The sequence below is a fragment of the Rattus norvegicus genome, chromosome 1 (assembly GCF_036323735.1).
Source record: "Rattus norvegicus strain BN/NHsdMcwi chromosome 1, GRCr8, whole genome shotgun sequence".
Lineage (NCBI taxonomy): Eukaryota > Metazoa > Chordata > Mammalia > Rodentia > Muridae > Rattus > Rattus norvegicus.
In genome coordinates this window covers 247,735,325-247,752,225 of record NC_086019.1, presented here as the reverse complement: position 1 = coordinate 247,752,225, position 16,901 = coordinate 247,735,325, and the positions used below count along the sequence as shown (strand labels likewise).

Sequence of the window (16,901 nt, the reverse complement as noted above, 5' to 3'; positions counted from 1 at the left end):
CACCAAATGCACAAAACAAAGAGAGAATATTAAAAGCAGTAAAAATTGTCAAAGTGACATATAAAGGCGGAACTACAAAAATTATACCAGACTTTTCACCAGAGACTATGAAATCCAGAAGATTCTGGACAGATATAATACAGACCCTAAGAGAACACAAATGCCAGCCCAAGTTACTGTATCCAGCAAAACTCTCAATTAACATAAATGCAGAAATTAAGATATTCCATGACAAAACCAAATTTGTGCAATATCTTTCTACAAATCCAGGTCTACAAAGGATAATGCATGGAAAACTCCAACACAAGGAGAGAAATTACACTGTACAGAAAGCAAGTATATAATTTACTTGCAATGAAACCAAAAGAGAAATAAACAAACATAATTCCACCTCTAACAATGAAAATAACAGGAAGTGACAATCCCTATTCCTTAATATCTCTCAACATCAACGGACTCAATTCCCTAATAAAAAGACATAGACTAACAGACTGGACAGGTAAGTAGGACCCAGGATTTTGCTGCATGCAAGAAACACATCTGAGAGACAAAGACAGACACTATCTCAGAGTAAATGGCTGGAAAACACCTTTCCAATCAAATGGCCCAAAGAAACAAGCAGGAGTTTCATTCTAATATCAAATAAAATTGACTTTCAACCAAAAGTCATTCAAGAAGATAAGGAGGAAACTTCATATTCATCAAAGAAAAAATCCACCAAGATGAACTCTCAATCCTAAATATCTATGTTCCAAATGGAAGGGCACCTACATTCATAAAAGAAACCTTACCTAAGCTGAAAGCACACATAGCACCTCACATGATAATAGTAAGTGATTTCAACACCCAACTGTCATCAATGGATAATATAAAATAGAGGAATCTCGAATGACTGAGAAGCACCTAAAGAAATGTTCAAAGTCCTTAATGGTCAGAGAAATGCAAATCAAAACAACCCTGAGATTCCACCTCACACCAGTCAGAATGGCTAAGATCAAAACCTCAGGTGACAACACATGTTGGCAAGGATGTGGAAAAAGAGGAACACTCTTCCATTGCTAGTGGAATTGCAAACTGGCACAACTCTGGAAATCAATTTGGTGTTTCCTCAAAAAATTGGAAATAGACCTAAAGACTCAGAAATACCCCACTTTGGAATATACCCCAAATATGCACCACTATGACATAGGGACACATGTTCCACTCTGTTTTAGTGGTCTTATTTGTGATAGCCAGAAACTGGCAACAATCCAGATGTCTCATGACAGAACAATGAATACAGAAAATGTGGTTCATTTACACAATGAAGTACTACTCAGCTATTAAGAATGAGGAAATCCTCAGCAAACGCAAGGCCCTGGGTTCGGTCCCCAGCTCCGAAAAAAAGAAAAAGAATGAGGAAATCCTGAGTTTTTGCAGGCAAACCTTCAAGAGACTGGAGGCCCCAGGATGTTTAAAGGTCTGGTGGGGTGGGTGAAGTAGGGACATCCTTGTGGAAACATAGCAAGGGGGAGTGGAGGGTGGGTGGTAGGAGATATGGGATGTGGAATTCTATGGGGTAGATTGGGAGAGGAATAAAATATGGATTATTAAAATAAATATAGATAGATAGATAGATAGATAGATAGATAGATAGATAGATAGATAGATAAATCAAAAGAGGCAGTGATGTCTTATGGTGTGCACTCATACCATGTGAAACAAACTCTAAATAATTGGGCTACTCAAAATAGAATTATACCCCAAGACTGATGGGATTGGTAACAGCTGTACTAGATGCTGGCCCTGAATTGCAGTGGTTGTCATGGTTAAGAGAAGAAGCCAAAAATGTGGTGCAACTCAATAGAACTAAGGAAATTAATAATGTAGTGAGGGATCAGTATATTACTGAAGGTTATTATGCTAATATACAAGAACAGGTATGATTTGAAGATGCAATCACAGAACTATGTTATTTAGAAGTTTTAAGAACTTGGAACAAATTTGAGAATCCAGATAAAAAACATTTCTAACTTGTTTACAAAAATTATGTAAGGCTTAGGATAAGAATTCACTGTTTTTTTTTCTTTTTACAAAGATTGATCCCAGTGGTAAACATAATCATATCTAATCAGAATCAAGATGTTGGTAGAGAACCTAAAATTCAATAATTGGAATTCAGAATGTGGAAAAGTTATTACACCACTAAAATCATAGAAAATGCCCAAGGATGAACAGAAAAAAAAAGAATTCAAATGATATTGGTTCAAAAGTGTACTATCCTAGACACCCCAAGATCTCTCAGACACTAGCCCACCAACCAGGCAGCATACCCCAGTTGATATGAGGCCCCTAACACATGTAAAGTGGAGCACTGCCAGGACCATATTCAGTCAGGAAAGATGCACCTAACGCTCAAGGATTGGAGGCCCCAGGGAGGAGCAGGATGTTGGGGTGGGGGAATGAAGACATCCTTGTGGAGTGGAGGGGAGGACATTTGGTATGTGAAACAATCTGAGGATGGACTGGGAGGGGGATAAATTCTGGAGTTTAAAAAAAATAAAGAAAATATGCAATTAACATAGATGATGACATTGCTCAGCTGTTATTATTTTTCTATGTTAATGATAAAGCTGTTCCAGTTGAAAGATCAGAAGAGTTTGGAATTACAGGAAAACATGAATTCTTGCAAACAGTTATTAATCATCAGAGTCCAATAATAAAGTCACAAGTGAATGATATTGAAATAGAAGATGTATTGCATACAGAAGCCAATGTAACTATTATTTCACACAAACATTTGGTTTCATAATGGCCACTTCAAAAAAATATCTAGGTATTGGAAAGTCACCTCACATAAAACCAACTTGTGATACCTTACACGTGTGGGACTGGAAGGTTAAATAGGAAAGTTAAAACCTTATATGACTGACAAAGTCCTGGACTTATAGTGATGACTTTCAGTACAGCACTGGGGAACTCATATTAATATTCTCTCAATACCAAATACAGTCCCTAAAATTTAGGGTGAAATGGAACATACTCCTTGGGAAATTACAGAAAAATAACATCCAAAACAACCATATACTTTGCAGTTTATCCAAACAGAACACAACAAGGACTGAGTTTTCAATTATATAAGAAAGTATTTTAGAAAAGATTTTCTTGGTACACAAAGTAAAAATATTCTGTTTTGTGTAATCACTAAAAATTGTCAAAGAGCTTATAGAAACTATTTGGGGGAAATTAACAACAATATCTTAAAAGCAAGCATCTTTAGCTTATAAAAAGCACTAATTGAATTCTGTGTTTTGGAAAAGGAACGTCAATTCTTTAACCACCTATAATCTATTCTGATGTAAAAATTTGGGAATGCCTAGTTATAAGTCAAAAACTGATAGAAGGCCCATATAATTCACTTCAAAAATCAGAGTGTTATGTAATTATCATTGAATTATTAGATTTTCCTGAAACTCTGAATATAATTACTGATTCTAAATATGTAGAGTTATTTTAAAAATAGAAACAGATGAATTTAAATAGATAATTCAGAATTATCCTTGTTATTTAAGCAAATGCAATAAGCAATCATAAATGGAAACTATACATCATATTAACCATCTTCTATCTCATATATACAAGCTTGCAAAATACTTTGACAAAAGAAATGAAAACGCTGATCAATTGTTAGTAGGAAATATATTGGTAGCCCCAAAATATCACATTTAATGTCAGGTTAACAGTAAATGTTTAAAGAAAAACTTTTCTATCACCTGGAAACAAACTGAGGTAATTACAATAAAATGTTCTACTGGCCCTTTGTATAACCCAACTCCACCTCCTGCTGGAATCAACTTTAAGAGTACCAAAACAAATGAAAACTGGCAGATGGACATGTTTCATCTCTAGAACATTAAAGTTTAGACTAGAAATAGAACTAGAAAATTAAAGTTTATACGCCATACAAAAAAAGAACAGCAGCTGAAATACATGGGGTTATAGAAAAAACTGGAATTAAATCATCCTGTGGACTATAAGAATGTGTTAACATCAGAGAATGTTTTGTGTTAAGGACATGGACTTGTTTATATTTTTCCAAAAAGAAACTATGAATACTAAAAAACTAATAAAGCTCAGAGTTAAGCATGGGAGATATTCTGGAAACCTTGTCCACTGATCCCAAAAGAGGAAAGAACGGAGCCTAACAAGTCACTGCTTTCTTCTGCAAGTAGGAAAAGCCTGAATGAGAAACATTTACCACATATTTCTGACAGACCTATGAGCAGGGTTTTGATCTCCTGCAGTACAGAGCCATCCACAATGCTGAGCAACAATAGGACTGTGAACTGGACTTTAAAACAGACTCTTCTGAATACTACATCTTGCATTACCAAGTTGAAACAACCCAAAGGTTCACAAAGGTGTGGGCACAGACTAAAACACTGCAGCAAGGAACTCCAGAATAGAAGATTATAGAATATCAGCTAGTCTCTACATATAAAAGGTTCAGGAAGCAGAATCCATGTTACAGAAAAGAAAAGCATCACTGCTAGGTTTTTATCTCAGTTGTGGATAGGATACTGAAAGGTCAACAGAAAGACCACATCAAACACCTAAGAACCCAGGAAATACATTGGGAAAAATGGAAAAGCAGCTTCAAAACTGCATAATCAGTAGCTAAAACAAATGACAGGAAATAGAAGGTGCTTTATTTTGCAAAGTTATCCCTTTAATGGATGACAGATGGCTAGTCAACTAACTCTTTTCGAATTATTATTCTCTAGAACTGCTTCATACTATGACCTTTAGTGTCAGTTGCCTCTTAGAATTCTGGGAATGGGAGAGGTTACAAAAACATAACAGAGGCTGAAAGTTGACTAGTAATATTGGACACTAGAAAACTGAACATGTCCCACAGATCCCTGAACCCAAATCCTGTGGGGGCGAAAGTGGGCCCTCAGAGTGTAGACACTCCTGAGAACTCAGAGGAGACAACCACTTTCTGCCCACATTCCTGACCCAAGAGGAAATCACCTAGTGCCATCAGTGACCTCCGGGCAAAGGGATCTAGAAGCAGTCAGGGGCAGGACCCTTCAGGTTTCTGCCTGTTCCCAAGATTTCCTAAACACCCAAGAGTAGAGGTAAGACCATCTTTTTGCTCCAAGCAACCTGCCTGGTAAACTCAGGACACACAAAGACAGAGGTACTCTGGGACAGTGCACTTCTAGTTTCTGACTGTTCCCAGAACTGAACTGAACCGATGCCACAACTGAACCCCCAGAAGCACAGATAATCCTGAGACCTCAGAACAGACCTCCACTTCTGCACACTTCTGTTCACATACCTGGACTCAGAGGAAACTGCATGGTACTTCTAGATACAAGAATATAGGCGCAGTCAGCAGCAGGAACAGAGGTTTCTGCCTGTGCCAGGAACTGAACTTAACAGTTCACACAGTTCACTGCACCCAAATTCCCTAGGTGAGAGAGCAGGGTCCTCAGAAGTGTGGACACTCCTGAGAAATCAGAGGAAACAACTACTTTCTGCCCACATTTCTGACCCAAGAGGAAATTGCCTAGTGCCATCTGTGCCCACTGGGCACAGGAACCTGGGAGCAGTCAGAGGCAGGACCTTTTTGGATTCTGCCTGCATGGAGAGTAGAAAGCCAGTCATGAGGAGCACTTATACAATGGAGAGCAGAGCTCTATGTTCCCAGATCAGGATGAAAGAAAACAGGTCTACAGGAGTGCTGACATTCAGGCCAACAGGGAGGTTAAGCCACTGTCAGAGACAGCAAGTCAAGCTAACACCAGGGACAAAATGATGGTGAGAGGCAAGCAAAGGAGATTAAGCAGCAGAATCTAAGACTACCAGGCATCTTCAGAGCACAGTACTCCAAACAAAGCAAGTTGTGGATATCCAACCATACCAGAAAAGCAAGACTTAGATTTAAAACTAAATTTTATGATGATAATAAAGAACTTTAAGAAGGACATAAAGAATTCCCTTAAAGAAATGCAGGGCAAGACGAATAATAAGTAGAAGGAATTAAAGAGGAAACACAAAAATACCTTAAAGAATTTCAGGAAAGCACAACCAAACGGGTGAAGGTATTGAACAAAACCATTCAGGATTAAAAAAATGGAAATAGGAACAATAAAAAAGCACAAAGGGAGACATCACTGGAGATAGAAAATCTAGGGAAGAGATCAGGAGTCATAGGTGCAAGCATCACCAATAGAATACAAGAGAGAAAGGAGAGAATCTCGGGGGCAGAAAATACTATAGAAAACATTGGCAAGAAAATCAAAGATAATGTAAAATGCAAAATGCTCCTATCCCAAAACATCCAGGAAATCCAGGACACAATGAAAGCATCAAACCTAAGAATAATAGGTATAGAAGAGAGTGAAGACTCCCAAATTAAAGGGACAGTAAATATCTTCATCAAAATTATAGAAGAAAACATCCCTAACCTAAAGAATGAGATGCCAATAAACATACCAGAAGCCTACAGAACTCCAAATAGATTGAAACAAAAGAGAAATTTCTCCCATCACATAACAGTTAAAACACAAAATGCACAAAGCAAAGAAATAATATTAAAAGAAGTAGGGGGAAAGGTCAAGTAACATATAGAGGTAAACCTATAAGAATGATATCAGACTTCTCGCCAGAGGCTATGAAAGCAAGAAAATCCTAGGCAGATGTCATACAGACCATAAGAAAACACAGATGCCAGGCTAGGCTAATATATCCAGCAAAACTCTCAATTAATGTAGGTGGAAAAACAAAAGTATTCCATGACAAAAATAGATTTACACAATATCTTTCTATAAATCCAGCCCTACAAAAAGATAATAGACATAAAACCCCAATACAAGGAGGAAAACTACACCCTAGAAAAAATAAGAAATTAATCTTGCAATAAAACTGAAATAAGAGATACACACAAAAATAATTTTTCCTCTAACAACAAAATAACAGGAAGCAAAAATCACTATTCCTTAATATCTTGTAACATCAATGGACTCAATTCCCCAACAAAAAGATATAGACTAACAGACAAGACACAGCATTTTGCTACATAAAAGAAATACATCTCAGAGTCAAAGACAGACAGTACCTCAGAGTAAGAGGTAAAATTCCAATAAAAATTGTATGAAGAAATAGGCTGGAGTAGCCATTCTAATATCAAATAAAATCAACTTTCAAAAAAGAGATATCAAAAAAGTTAAGGAAGGACACTTCAGATTCCTCAATGGAAAAATCCACCAAGATGAACTCTCAATCCTATATATTTATGCTCCAAATTCAAGATTACCTACATCCATAGAAGAAATCACACATTATGCTTCACACAATAATACTAGAAGATTTCCTCTCATCAATGGAGGAATCATGGAAACAAAATTAAACAGTGACATAGAGAAACTAACAGAAGTTATTAACCAAATGGAATTAACAGATATTTATAGAACATTTCATCCTAAAAAAAAACAGATATACCATTTTCTCAGCATATCATGGTACCTTCTCCAAAATTGACCATATAATTGGCCACAAAACAGTCTTTAACAAATACAAGAAGGTAGAAATAATCCCATGCATCCTATGAGATCACCATGGACTAAGGCTGGTCTTCAATAACAACAAGACAAGAGAAAGTCCACATGTACATGGCAGTTGAACAACTCTCTACTCAATGATAACTTGGTCAAGGAAGAGATAAAGAAAGAAATTAAAGACTTCTTAGAATTTAATAAAAATGAAGGCACAACATACCCAAACTTATGAGACACAATGAAAGCACACCAAAAACTCTACGACAAAAAGAAGCAAATACACCCAGGAAGACAGGAAATACTCAAATTCAGGGCTGAAATCAAACAGAAAACAAGGACTTTACAAAGAATCAAGAAAACCAGGAGCTTATTCTTTGAGAAAATCAACAAGATAGATAAACCCTTAGCCAGACTAACCAGAAGGCAAAGATAGCATATCGAAATTAACAAAATCAGAAATGTAAAGGGAGACAAAAACAACAGAATTGGAGGAAATCCAAAAAACCATCAGATCCTACTACAAAAGCCTATATTCAACAAAACTGGAAAATTTGACTGAAATGGACAATTTTCTAGACAGATACCAGCTACCAAAGTTAAATTAGGAGCAGATAAACTACGTAAATAACCCCATAACTCCTAAAGAAATAAAAGCAATTATCAAAAGTCTCTCAACCAAAAAGGGACCAGAACCAGATGGGTTCAGTGCACACTTCTATTAGACCTCGTAGAAGACCTAATACCAATACTGTCAAAACTATTACAGAAAATAGAAACAGACTGAACACTATCAAATTCTTTCTATGAAGGCACAGTTATATTTATGCCTAAATCACACAAAGACCCAACAAAGAAAGAGTACTTCAGACCAATTTTCCTTATGAATATTGACACAAAAATACTCAATAAAATTCTTGCAAAACAAATCCAAGAAAACATCAAAACTATCATTCATCACAATCTAGTAGGCTTCATCTAAGGGATGCAGGGATAGTTCAATATATGGAAATGCATCAACGTAATCCCCCACATAAACAAACTCAAAGATAAAAATCACATGATCATCTCATTAGATGCTGAGAAAGCATTTGTCAAAATTCAACACCCCTTCATAATAAAAGACCTGGGAAGTTCAGGAATTCAATGAACATCAATGAAATGAGGTCAAAGGGATGGAAAATAGGAAAGAAAGAAGTCAAAATATCACTATTTGCAGATGATATGGTAGTATACTTAAGCTACCTCAAAAGTTCCACCAGAGAACTACTAATCCTCTCTCAATATAAGGAAGGTCCATGAACAGTAATTGTCTTTGGAGAAAAAGAGAATATGGGAAGTGGATAACAAGTTGTGACAAAGAAGATTATTTTTGATGGGTACCCACCAACGAAGATTGCTTAGACATATGGTTAAGCCAATAGAGAGTCTGTTAGCGAGCTGGTACTACAAGTGTTCAGGATACCAGTGTAGCCCTGGGCCTTTATCATAATGTGCTTTAAGAACACACACAAAAAGACATTTTTATGTTGGCATACTTCAGTTAACAATGGTTAGCCAAACCTAACAGAAGCCAAAGAAGCAAGGTTAATCCATGTAGAGACTTTATCAGAACTATACTTTGATTACTAAGGACTTATAGGGGTTTTGGGTTTTTTTGTGTTTTCCTGTTTTTTGTTTTTGCTTTTGTGGGATTTGTTATTGTTCCTTTGTTTGTTTGTTCTCTTTTGACAAGTAGTATTGACTATGTGCTGAGTTTTATGGTCTGAATGGTACATCCATCACGAAGTCAATTGTGTTAATATCTGAGGGCCCACTACAATTATAACTGTTCCCTTCATAGTTTCTGTGTCTGTGCAAGACCTGAGATAGGGAAGGCATCCAAGGATCAATGGAGGTGTCCTTAGCTGTGACTCAATGGTTTGGGGATATTGAGCTTTAAGAGTCTGCCTCCTGTTGCCAGACAGTAACCTAGGTTGAGAGACAGGGGGACCAATAATCTCACTAAATTTTTGAATCAAAACTTATCCTGTCTATCAAAAATGTACGGATTGTTAAAGGAGCATTTACCGAGGAAACAGCCAATCGATAACAGCCAAATTTTAGTCCCATTGCATGGATGGTCACCAAATCCTGATACTATTACTGATACTTTGTTATGCTTGCAGACAGGAGTCTAGCATGGCTGTCCTCTGATAGAATCTATCCACCAACTGACTCAGACAGATACAGACACCCACAGCCAAACAGTGGATGGAGCTTGGGAACTCTTATATAAGAAGAAGAGGCAGAATTGCAACTCTTAAAGAGATTAGAACTCCAAAGAAAGACAAACAGAACCAACTAATCTGGACCCTTGGGGTTCTCAGAGATGGACCCACCAACTAAAGAGTATGCACAGGCTGGACCTATACCTCCTCCATCATATGTAGCAGATGCGCAGCTTGGTCTTCATGTGGTTCCCGAACAACTAGAAAGGAACCTATCCCAAAAGCTGTTGCCAGCAGTTGGGATATAGACTTATAGCTTGTCTTGCCTTGACAGGCCTCAGTGGGAAAGAAAGCACCTATCCTCTCAGAGACTTGAAAAGGCAGGTTGAGTACATACCCAGGGAACTTCTATCCACTCAGAAGAGAGGGTATTGGAGAAGACCTGTGGGAAGGAGTGACAAGGAATGGGAAAGTGAGTTGAATGTAAAGTGAATACATAAAAAATTAAAAACTAAAATTAAAAACAAATCCTACTATGGAAACTCTAGTTTTCCACAATTGCCCCACAGTGCATCTTTTTTCCCACACACCCTTATTGCTAATGTTCACTGCAGTGGGGCACTGGTCTAGCTGAAATCTGCTACACCATCAATAGTGAATATGCACAGAAACTCTTCTCAGATATCCTGTTCTTGTCATTTTTCATAGAGAGACTATATCTTTCGATCTGCAGGGGCTGCTTTTTCGTTCACTTCAACAGTTCATAGATAATGTAGATATTTGGGTGGGCCAATTCAAAGCACAGTATTTGGGACTAGGTGGTAGCTACTTTGGTCATCACACCAGATCTCCTACACCACACCACCAGGCCAAGGTCTTCAGCATTGTCCCAGCTAGCTCACCCAATGGTATAGCCAACAAGGGACATGGCCAAATCTCACACTCTCTTAATGTACAAGCTGGCTCATCCATGTCATTGCCATCAGGGCCAGCTCTACTGTGCTGCCCAGGGTAAGATGCAAGGCCTCTCTCCCAGTGCTGCACCTAAGGTGGGGTGAGCTAGCTCTTCCGTGATCATACATCCATCACCCCCAACCATGGCAGATGGAGAAGGTATCTCTCCAGTACACACTCCATTTCCTCATGGTAGGAAAATGGCAGGGGCAGCTTTCCTACTCTCATACATTCAGGGCTGACACACAATCAACCAGAACCAGCTCTACTGTACATTCTGAATGAGGTACAGAACCTGCTCTTAGAGTGTTGCAGCTGGAGAGCAGTAGAGCCAGCTCTTGCACAAGGCACAGGCAAAAAAGAGGCCATCTCTGCACAGTTCTCAGACATCAACATGGACCCAAATGGCAGAACAGACCATGGACATCCTTTGCCAAAAACAGACTCCTAGTGTCTTGGGGCCAAGGACCAAGACATGGCCTTTGGTGGCAGCATAGACCAGGACTTCACAATGGTCTTAGGCAGCATTGCTGTCTATTCATATCAGGGTGCTCCTCATTACTCTCAAGTGTCCAGTTCCAACTCTCTTCCTTGTGCGCACATCCTTCTATTTCTCTTTCTCTTCTATCACTCCACCAATTACTTGCTCAACTTAGTGATACCCAGGGCTTCTGGGTGTCTAAGATTGTCTCAGCAGTTGTCAGCCACACCCATGCCACATAGCACCAGATTGGGGATCCTCTAAGGCTTGCTTTGCCCAACTCAGCCTCCTGGGACTGGGCATCATAATCTTGGTGGTGTTCTGACTGCCCAGGCCCTGTGACGTTGGACTTCGGACTGTCTCTATCTTGTTCTGCCCACCTGGGCCACATGACATCAGCTGCATAAGAAGAAGCCATATTTTCAACCAGTTAATAAAAAAGTCAGCCCCTGCTGTTTTTTCTTGTATTTGCTATACAGCCTTACTTCCCAAGATGCCCCTCCACTCTATCACTATAATCCAGTTCATGCTGAAAATATACCACCTGTGTTATTGGATTAGATCACACTCTAGTGCTGATATAAAAATAGTCCATGGTAAAGGCCTGTCTTGTGGCAAACCTAAACACAAGGTACAGTGTTCTTGTGTGCTGAAATAATAGTGTCAAACATATAAAGTAAGAACTGATTAAAACTACGATGAGGGGTATTAACTCTTCATAGTAATCATGACTGATATTAAAATAATTAAATTTCACTGATGTTCTAGTTTAAGGAATCCCCAAGGTAAAGGCTCTATATAATCAGAGGCCCTAGTCTGCCTTCTGCAGTCTTCATATCCCCCAATACTGGCAGGTAAAAGGTCCTTAGAACCTCAGTCCCTGGCCCAAATTTCTGTCCTCTCCTTAGTTCACATCACTGAGAGGTAAAGCGTTCTTGAGCCATAACAGGCCCACATTTGTACTCATCCAGCTAACTCCAGTTACACAAGTCTCAGTACAAAATTACAACCAACATTTAAAAAAAATCAAGGCAATGTACTGAGTCAGACATTTTGAAATGGTATTCATTCGACATAGCCTATCACCAACCTTCCTAGCCAAAGGAAAAAACCCTAATTTACACAGTCAAATGCAAATTCCTTCCTATATATTGCTTCTCACACTCTACCTGGAAACTTCATTATTATATCAACTGACACATCTTCCCTCATATGAGGGTCCTCAACTAAGTAGGACTATTGGTGACAGTCCGTCCATGAGAGCTGGTATGTTACTTTCAAGTAGTATAAAAACTACTTGGAAATGAGAAAACTTCCAGCTCACATTCAGTCAGATTTCTCCATGTCCTGTATCCAAAATGTGAGTTGCTTTTTGGGACAGGGTCTTGCCATATAGTATGTAGCCAACAATAGCAGTAAGACCCTTGTGATCTGGAGAAATTTGTAGATTGCCTTAGTCAATAATTCTTGAGGAGATAAAAGAAAGAAACACTTGTTGCTGAACTAAAAGCCTTATGGCTCCTGAGGGTTCTGCTTCAACCCATGCAGGTTCAAGGTATAAACCCTCAAACTGCTATTTTTACTGTTCTAAGTTATTTCACATCTACAAGGCACCCCAAAGCTTAGCATTATGTTAAAGATACCATGTATTTGAAGAGCTACTACTATCCTTTATAAGAAAATACAATTGGTCTTGGTCAGGTAAGATTATTTAAAAGAAATACTAACAGCCCCAACACATAATAAAGATCTCTCATAATTTTTATCCAATATTTAGTCAAAAAAGTACTGTTTGGCAAAGCAGTGTTCATTAGACCTTTACCTTAGTGAGTCCTCCACAATGCACAATATTTTTCCATGATTCATCTGTCTATTTCACAGGACATAGATTTCTGTTTAAGAGGCTTGTGACTTGGAAAACACTCTTCACACCAGAATATATAAAGAAGAGAAATGTACAATGTCTACTCTAGGTATATAACTTCCCACACCTAGGTGGAGCTTCATATTTCTATATCTGTGCTATTGTATTATATTTGCCTTGAATGTACTGGTGAAAAGTTTATAAAGGCTTCCAGATACTCAATACCACAGCACTCAACTTTCTGTCATTTTGCCCTTGAGCTATACCAGTTTCAACACATGTGCTGAGATATTGCATCCATGTAAAACCAGTGTACTCCTTTCATCTGCTCTGAACCATCCTTTTTTTTCAACTTTTAATTATTTATTAGCAATAGAAGGGGATATGTTTGACAGACTCATTAAAAATACAGTACTACATTGATTTATTAGGATATATTAAGAGCTATATGTACAAAGGTAGAAATAACTAAGCTCTTTAAAGTACACATGCAACACTGTCTTTTAATTGGAAAAGAAGGGGGAATAGAGCAGACCACCCAGAGGTGCAGACATTCCAAGGCTGCAGGACAGCTCTGGACACATCAGCCCACATGCCTTTTCCAATGGGAAACTGCATAGTAACTCTGGACACAGGGATATGGGAGCAGACAGCCACCAGTACCCACAGTTCTCCTCTGTGCCCAGGACTGAACTGATCTGGCAAATCAGCTGCCTGCACCAAAATCCAGTAGGGGAGAGAGCTGGAACCTCAGGAATGTGGATACTACTGAGAAGTCAGAGGAGACTACCTTCTGCCCACAGTACAGATCCAAGAGGGAATCGCATAGTGCCAATTATGACCGAAGGGTGCAAGGACCTACATGAGCAATTAGAGGCAGGAGCCTTTGATCCATGCCCATGCCTAGAGCTGGAGGACAGTCTTCAGGAGCACTAACACACCTGACATCAGAGCACCTGTACTCAGGAAAGGCTGAAAGAAAGCAGGAAAACAGTTCTACAGGAGTACTGACACAGCAGCCTACGGCAGGTTCAAGTCTCTCCCAGAAACAGCAAGACAAGCAAACACCAGAGACAACCCAATGTCTAGAGGCAAACACAGGAACCTAAGCAACAGAAACCAAGACTACTTGGCATCATCAGAGCCCAGTACTCCCACCAAAGAAAATACTGGTTATCCAAGCACAGCAAAAAAGCAAGATTTAGATTTAAAATCACATTTTTATAATAATGGAGGACTTTAAGAAAGACATGAATAATTCCTTAGAGAAATGCAGGAAAACACAAGTAAATGAGTAGAACCATTACAGGAAACACAAAAATCCCTAAAAGAATTACAGGAAAATGCAACCAAACAGGTGAACAAATTGAAAATGGAAATAGAAACAATAAAGAAAGCAGAAAGGGAGACAACCCTGGATATAGAAAACCAAAGGAAGAGACAAGGAGATGTAGATACAAGCATCATCAACAGAATACAAGAGATAGAAGGGAGAATCTCAGGGGCAGAAGATACCGTAGAAAACAGAGACATGTCTGTCAAAAACAATGTAAAATGCAAAAAGATCCTAGCCCAAATCATACAGTAAATCTAGGACACAATGAGAAGATCAAATAGATACAGAAAAAGTGAAAACTCCCAACTTAAAGGGCCAGTAAATATATTCAACAAAATTATAGAAGAAAACTTCCCTAACCTGAAGAAAGAGATGCCCATAAACATACAAGAAGCCTACAGAACTCTAAATATATTGGACCAGAAGGGAAAGTTCTCCTGTCACATAATAGTTAAAACAACAAATACACAAAACAAAGAAAGAATATTAAAAGCAGTATGGGAAAAACGTCAAGTGATATATAAAGGCAGACCTATAAGAATTACACAAGAATTCTCACCAGAATCTATGAAAGCCAGAAGATCCTGGACAGCTGTCTTATAGACCCTAAGAGAACACAAATGCAGCCCAAGTTACTGTATACAGCAAATCTTTCCATTAGCATAGATTGAGGAAACAAGATAATCCATGACAAAACCAAATTTATGCAATATCTTTCTACAAATCCAGACCTACAAAGGATAATAGATGGAAAACTCCAAACCAATGAGACAAACTACACTGTACAGAAAGCAAGAATAGAATTTCCTTGCAATGAAACCAAAAGAGGCAAACATAACTCCACATCTAATAACGAATATAATAGGAAGTGACAATCACTGTTCCTTAATATCTCTCAATATCAACAGACTCAATTCCACACTAAAAAGACATAGACTAACAGACTGGATACTTAAAGAGGACCCAGCATTTTGCTGAATGCAGGAAACACACCTCAGAGACCAAGACAGACATTACCTCAGAGTAAATGGCTGGAAAACAACTTTCCAAGCTTATGTCCTGAAGAAACAAGCTGGAGTTGCCATTCTAATAACAAATTAAATTGACTTTCAACGTAAAGAGATTAAAAAAATAAGGAAGGACACTTCTTAATCATCATAGGAAAAAATCCAGCAAGATGAACTCTCAATCCTAAATATCTATACTCCAAACGCAAGGGACCTACATTCATAAAAGAAACCATACTAAAGCTCAAAGCACACATTGCAAGTCACACAATAATAGTAGGAGATATAAACACCCCATTCTCATCACTGGATAGAGCATGGAAACAGAACTTAAACAGTGACGTAGAGAAAGTAACAGACATTATGAACCACATGGATTTAATAGATATTTATAGAACATTCCATCCTAAAACAAAAGGATATACCTTCTCAGCACCTCATGGAACCTCCTCCAAAACCGAACATATAATCACAAAACTTTGTTGAGGTCACAAAACACGCCTAAACAGATAACGGAAGATAGAAATAATACCGTGCATCCTATCAGATAAACACACCCTAAGTCTGGTCTTCAATAACAACAACAATGACAGAAATCCCACATATACATGGCAGTTGAATAATGCTCTACTCAATGAAAACTCGGGCAAAGAAGAAAAAAGAAAGAAATTAAAGACTTCTTAGAATTTAATAAAATGAAGATATAATATTCCCAATCTTATGGGACACAATGAAAGCATTACTAAGAGGAAAACTCATAGCTCTGAGTACCTGAAAAAGAAACAGGAGAGAACATATGTCAGAAGCCTGACAGCACACCTAAAAGCTCTAGAACAAAAAGAAATAAATAAACCCAAAAGGAGTAGAAGGCAGAATATAGTCAAACCCAGAAGTGAAATCAACCAACTAGAAACAAAAAGTACTATACAAAGAATAAACAAAGCTTGGAGCTAGTTCTTTGAGAAAATCAACAAAATAGATAAACCCAGAACCAGAGTAACCAGAGGTCGCAGAAAGTACATCCAAATTAACAAAATCAGAGATTAAAAGTGAGACATAACAACGGAATCTAAGGACATTAAAAAAAAAATAAAGGATCGGATCTGACTACAAAAGTCTATATTCAACAAAACTGGAAAATCTGGAAGAAATGGACAATTTTCTAGACAGATACCAGGTACCAAAATTAAATCAGGAAAAAATAAACCATCTAAACAACACCATAACTACTAAAGAAATAGAAGCTGTTATTAAATACCTCCCAACCAAAAAGAGCCCAGGTCCAGATGAGTTCAGTACAGAATTCTATCAGACCTTCATAGAAGACCTCACACCAATACTGTCCAAACTACTGCACAAAATAAAAAGAGAGGGAGCACTACCAAATTCCTTCTATAAAGCCACAATTACTCTTATACCAAAAACACAAAGACCCAACAAAGAAAGAGAACTTCAGACCAATTTTCCTTATGAATATTTCACAAAAATATTCAATAAAATTCTTGCAA

At 38.0% G+C, this 16,901-nt stretch overlaps 1 protein-coding gene across 1 annotated transcript in view; it reads right to left on the bottom strand.

The window, feature by feature from the left end:
• Positions 1-11,604, bottom strand: part of LOC134484834 (cytochrome P450 2C7-like) — a 34,281-nt gene extending 22,677 nt beyond the window's left edge. Inside the window, exon 1 of the mRNA XM_063280726.1 lies at positions 11,368-11,604. Coding sequence (XP_063136796.1) covers positions 11,368-11,604 — 237 coding nt within the window. The remainder of the gene's footprint in view (positions 1-11,367) is intronic.
• Positions 11,605-16,901: the final 5,297 nt, after the last annotated feature.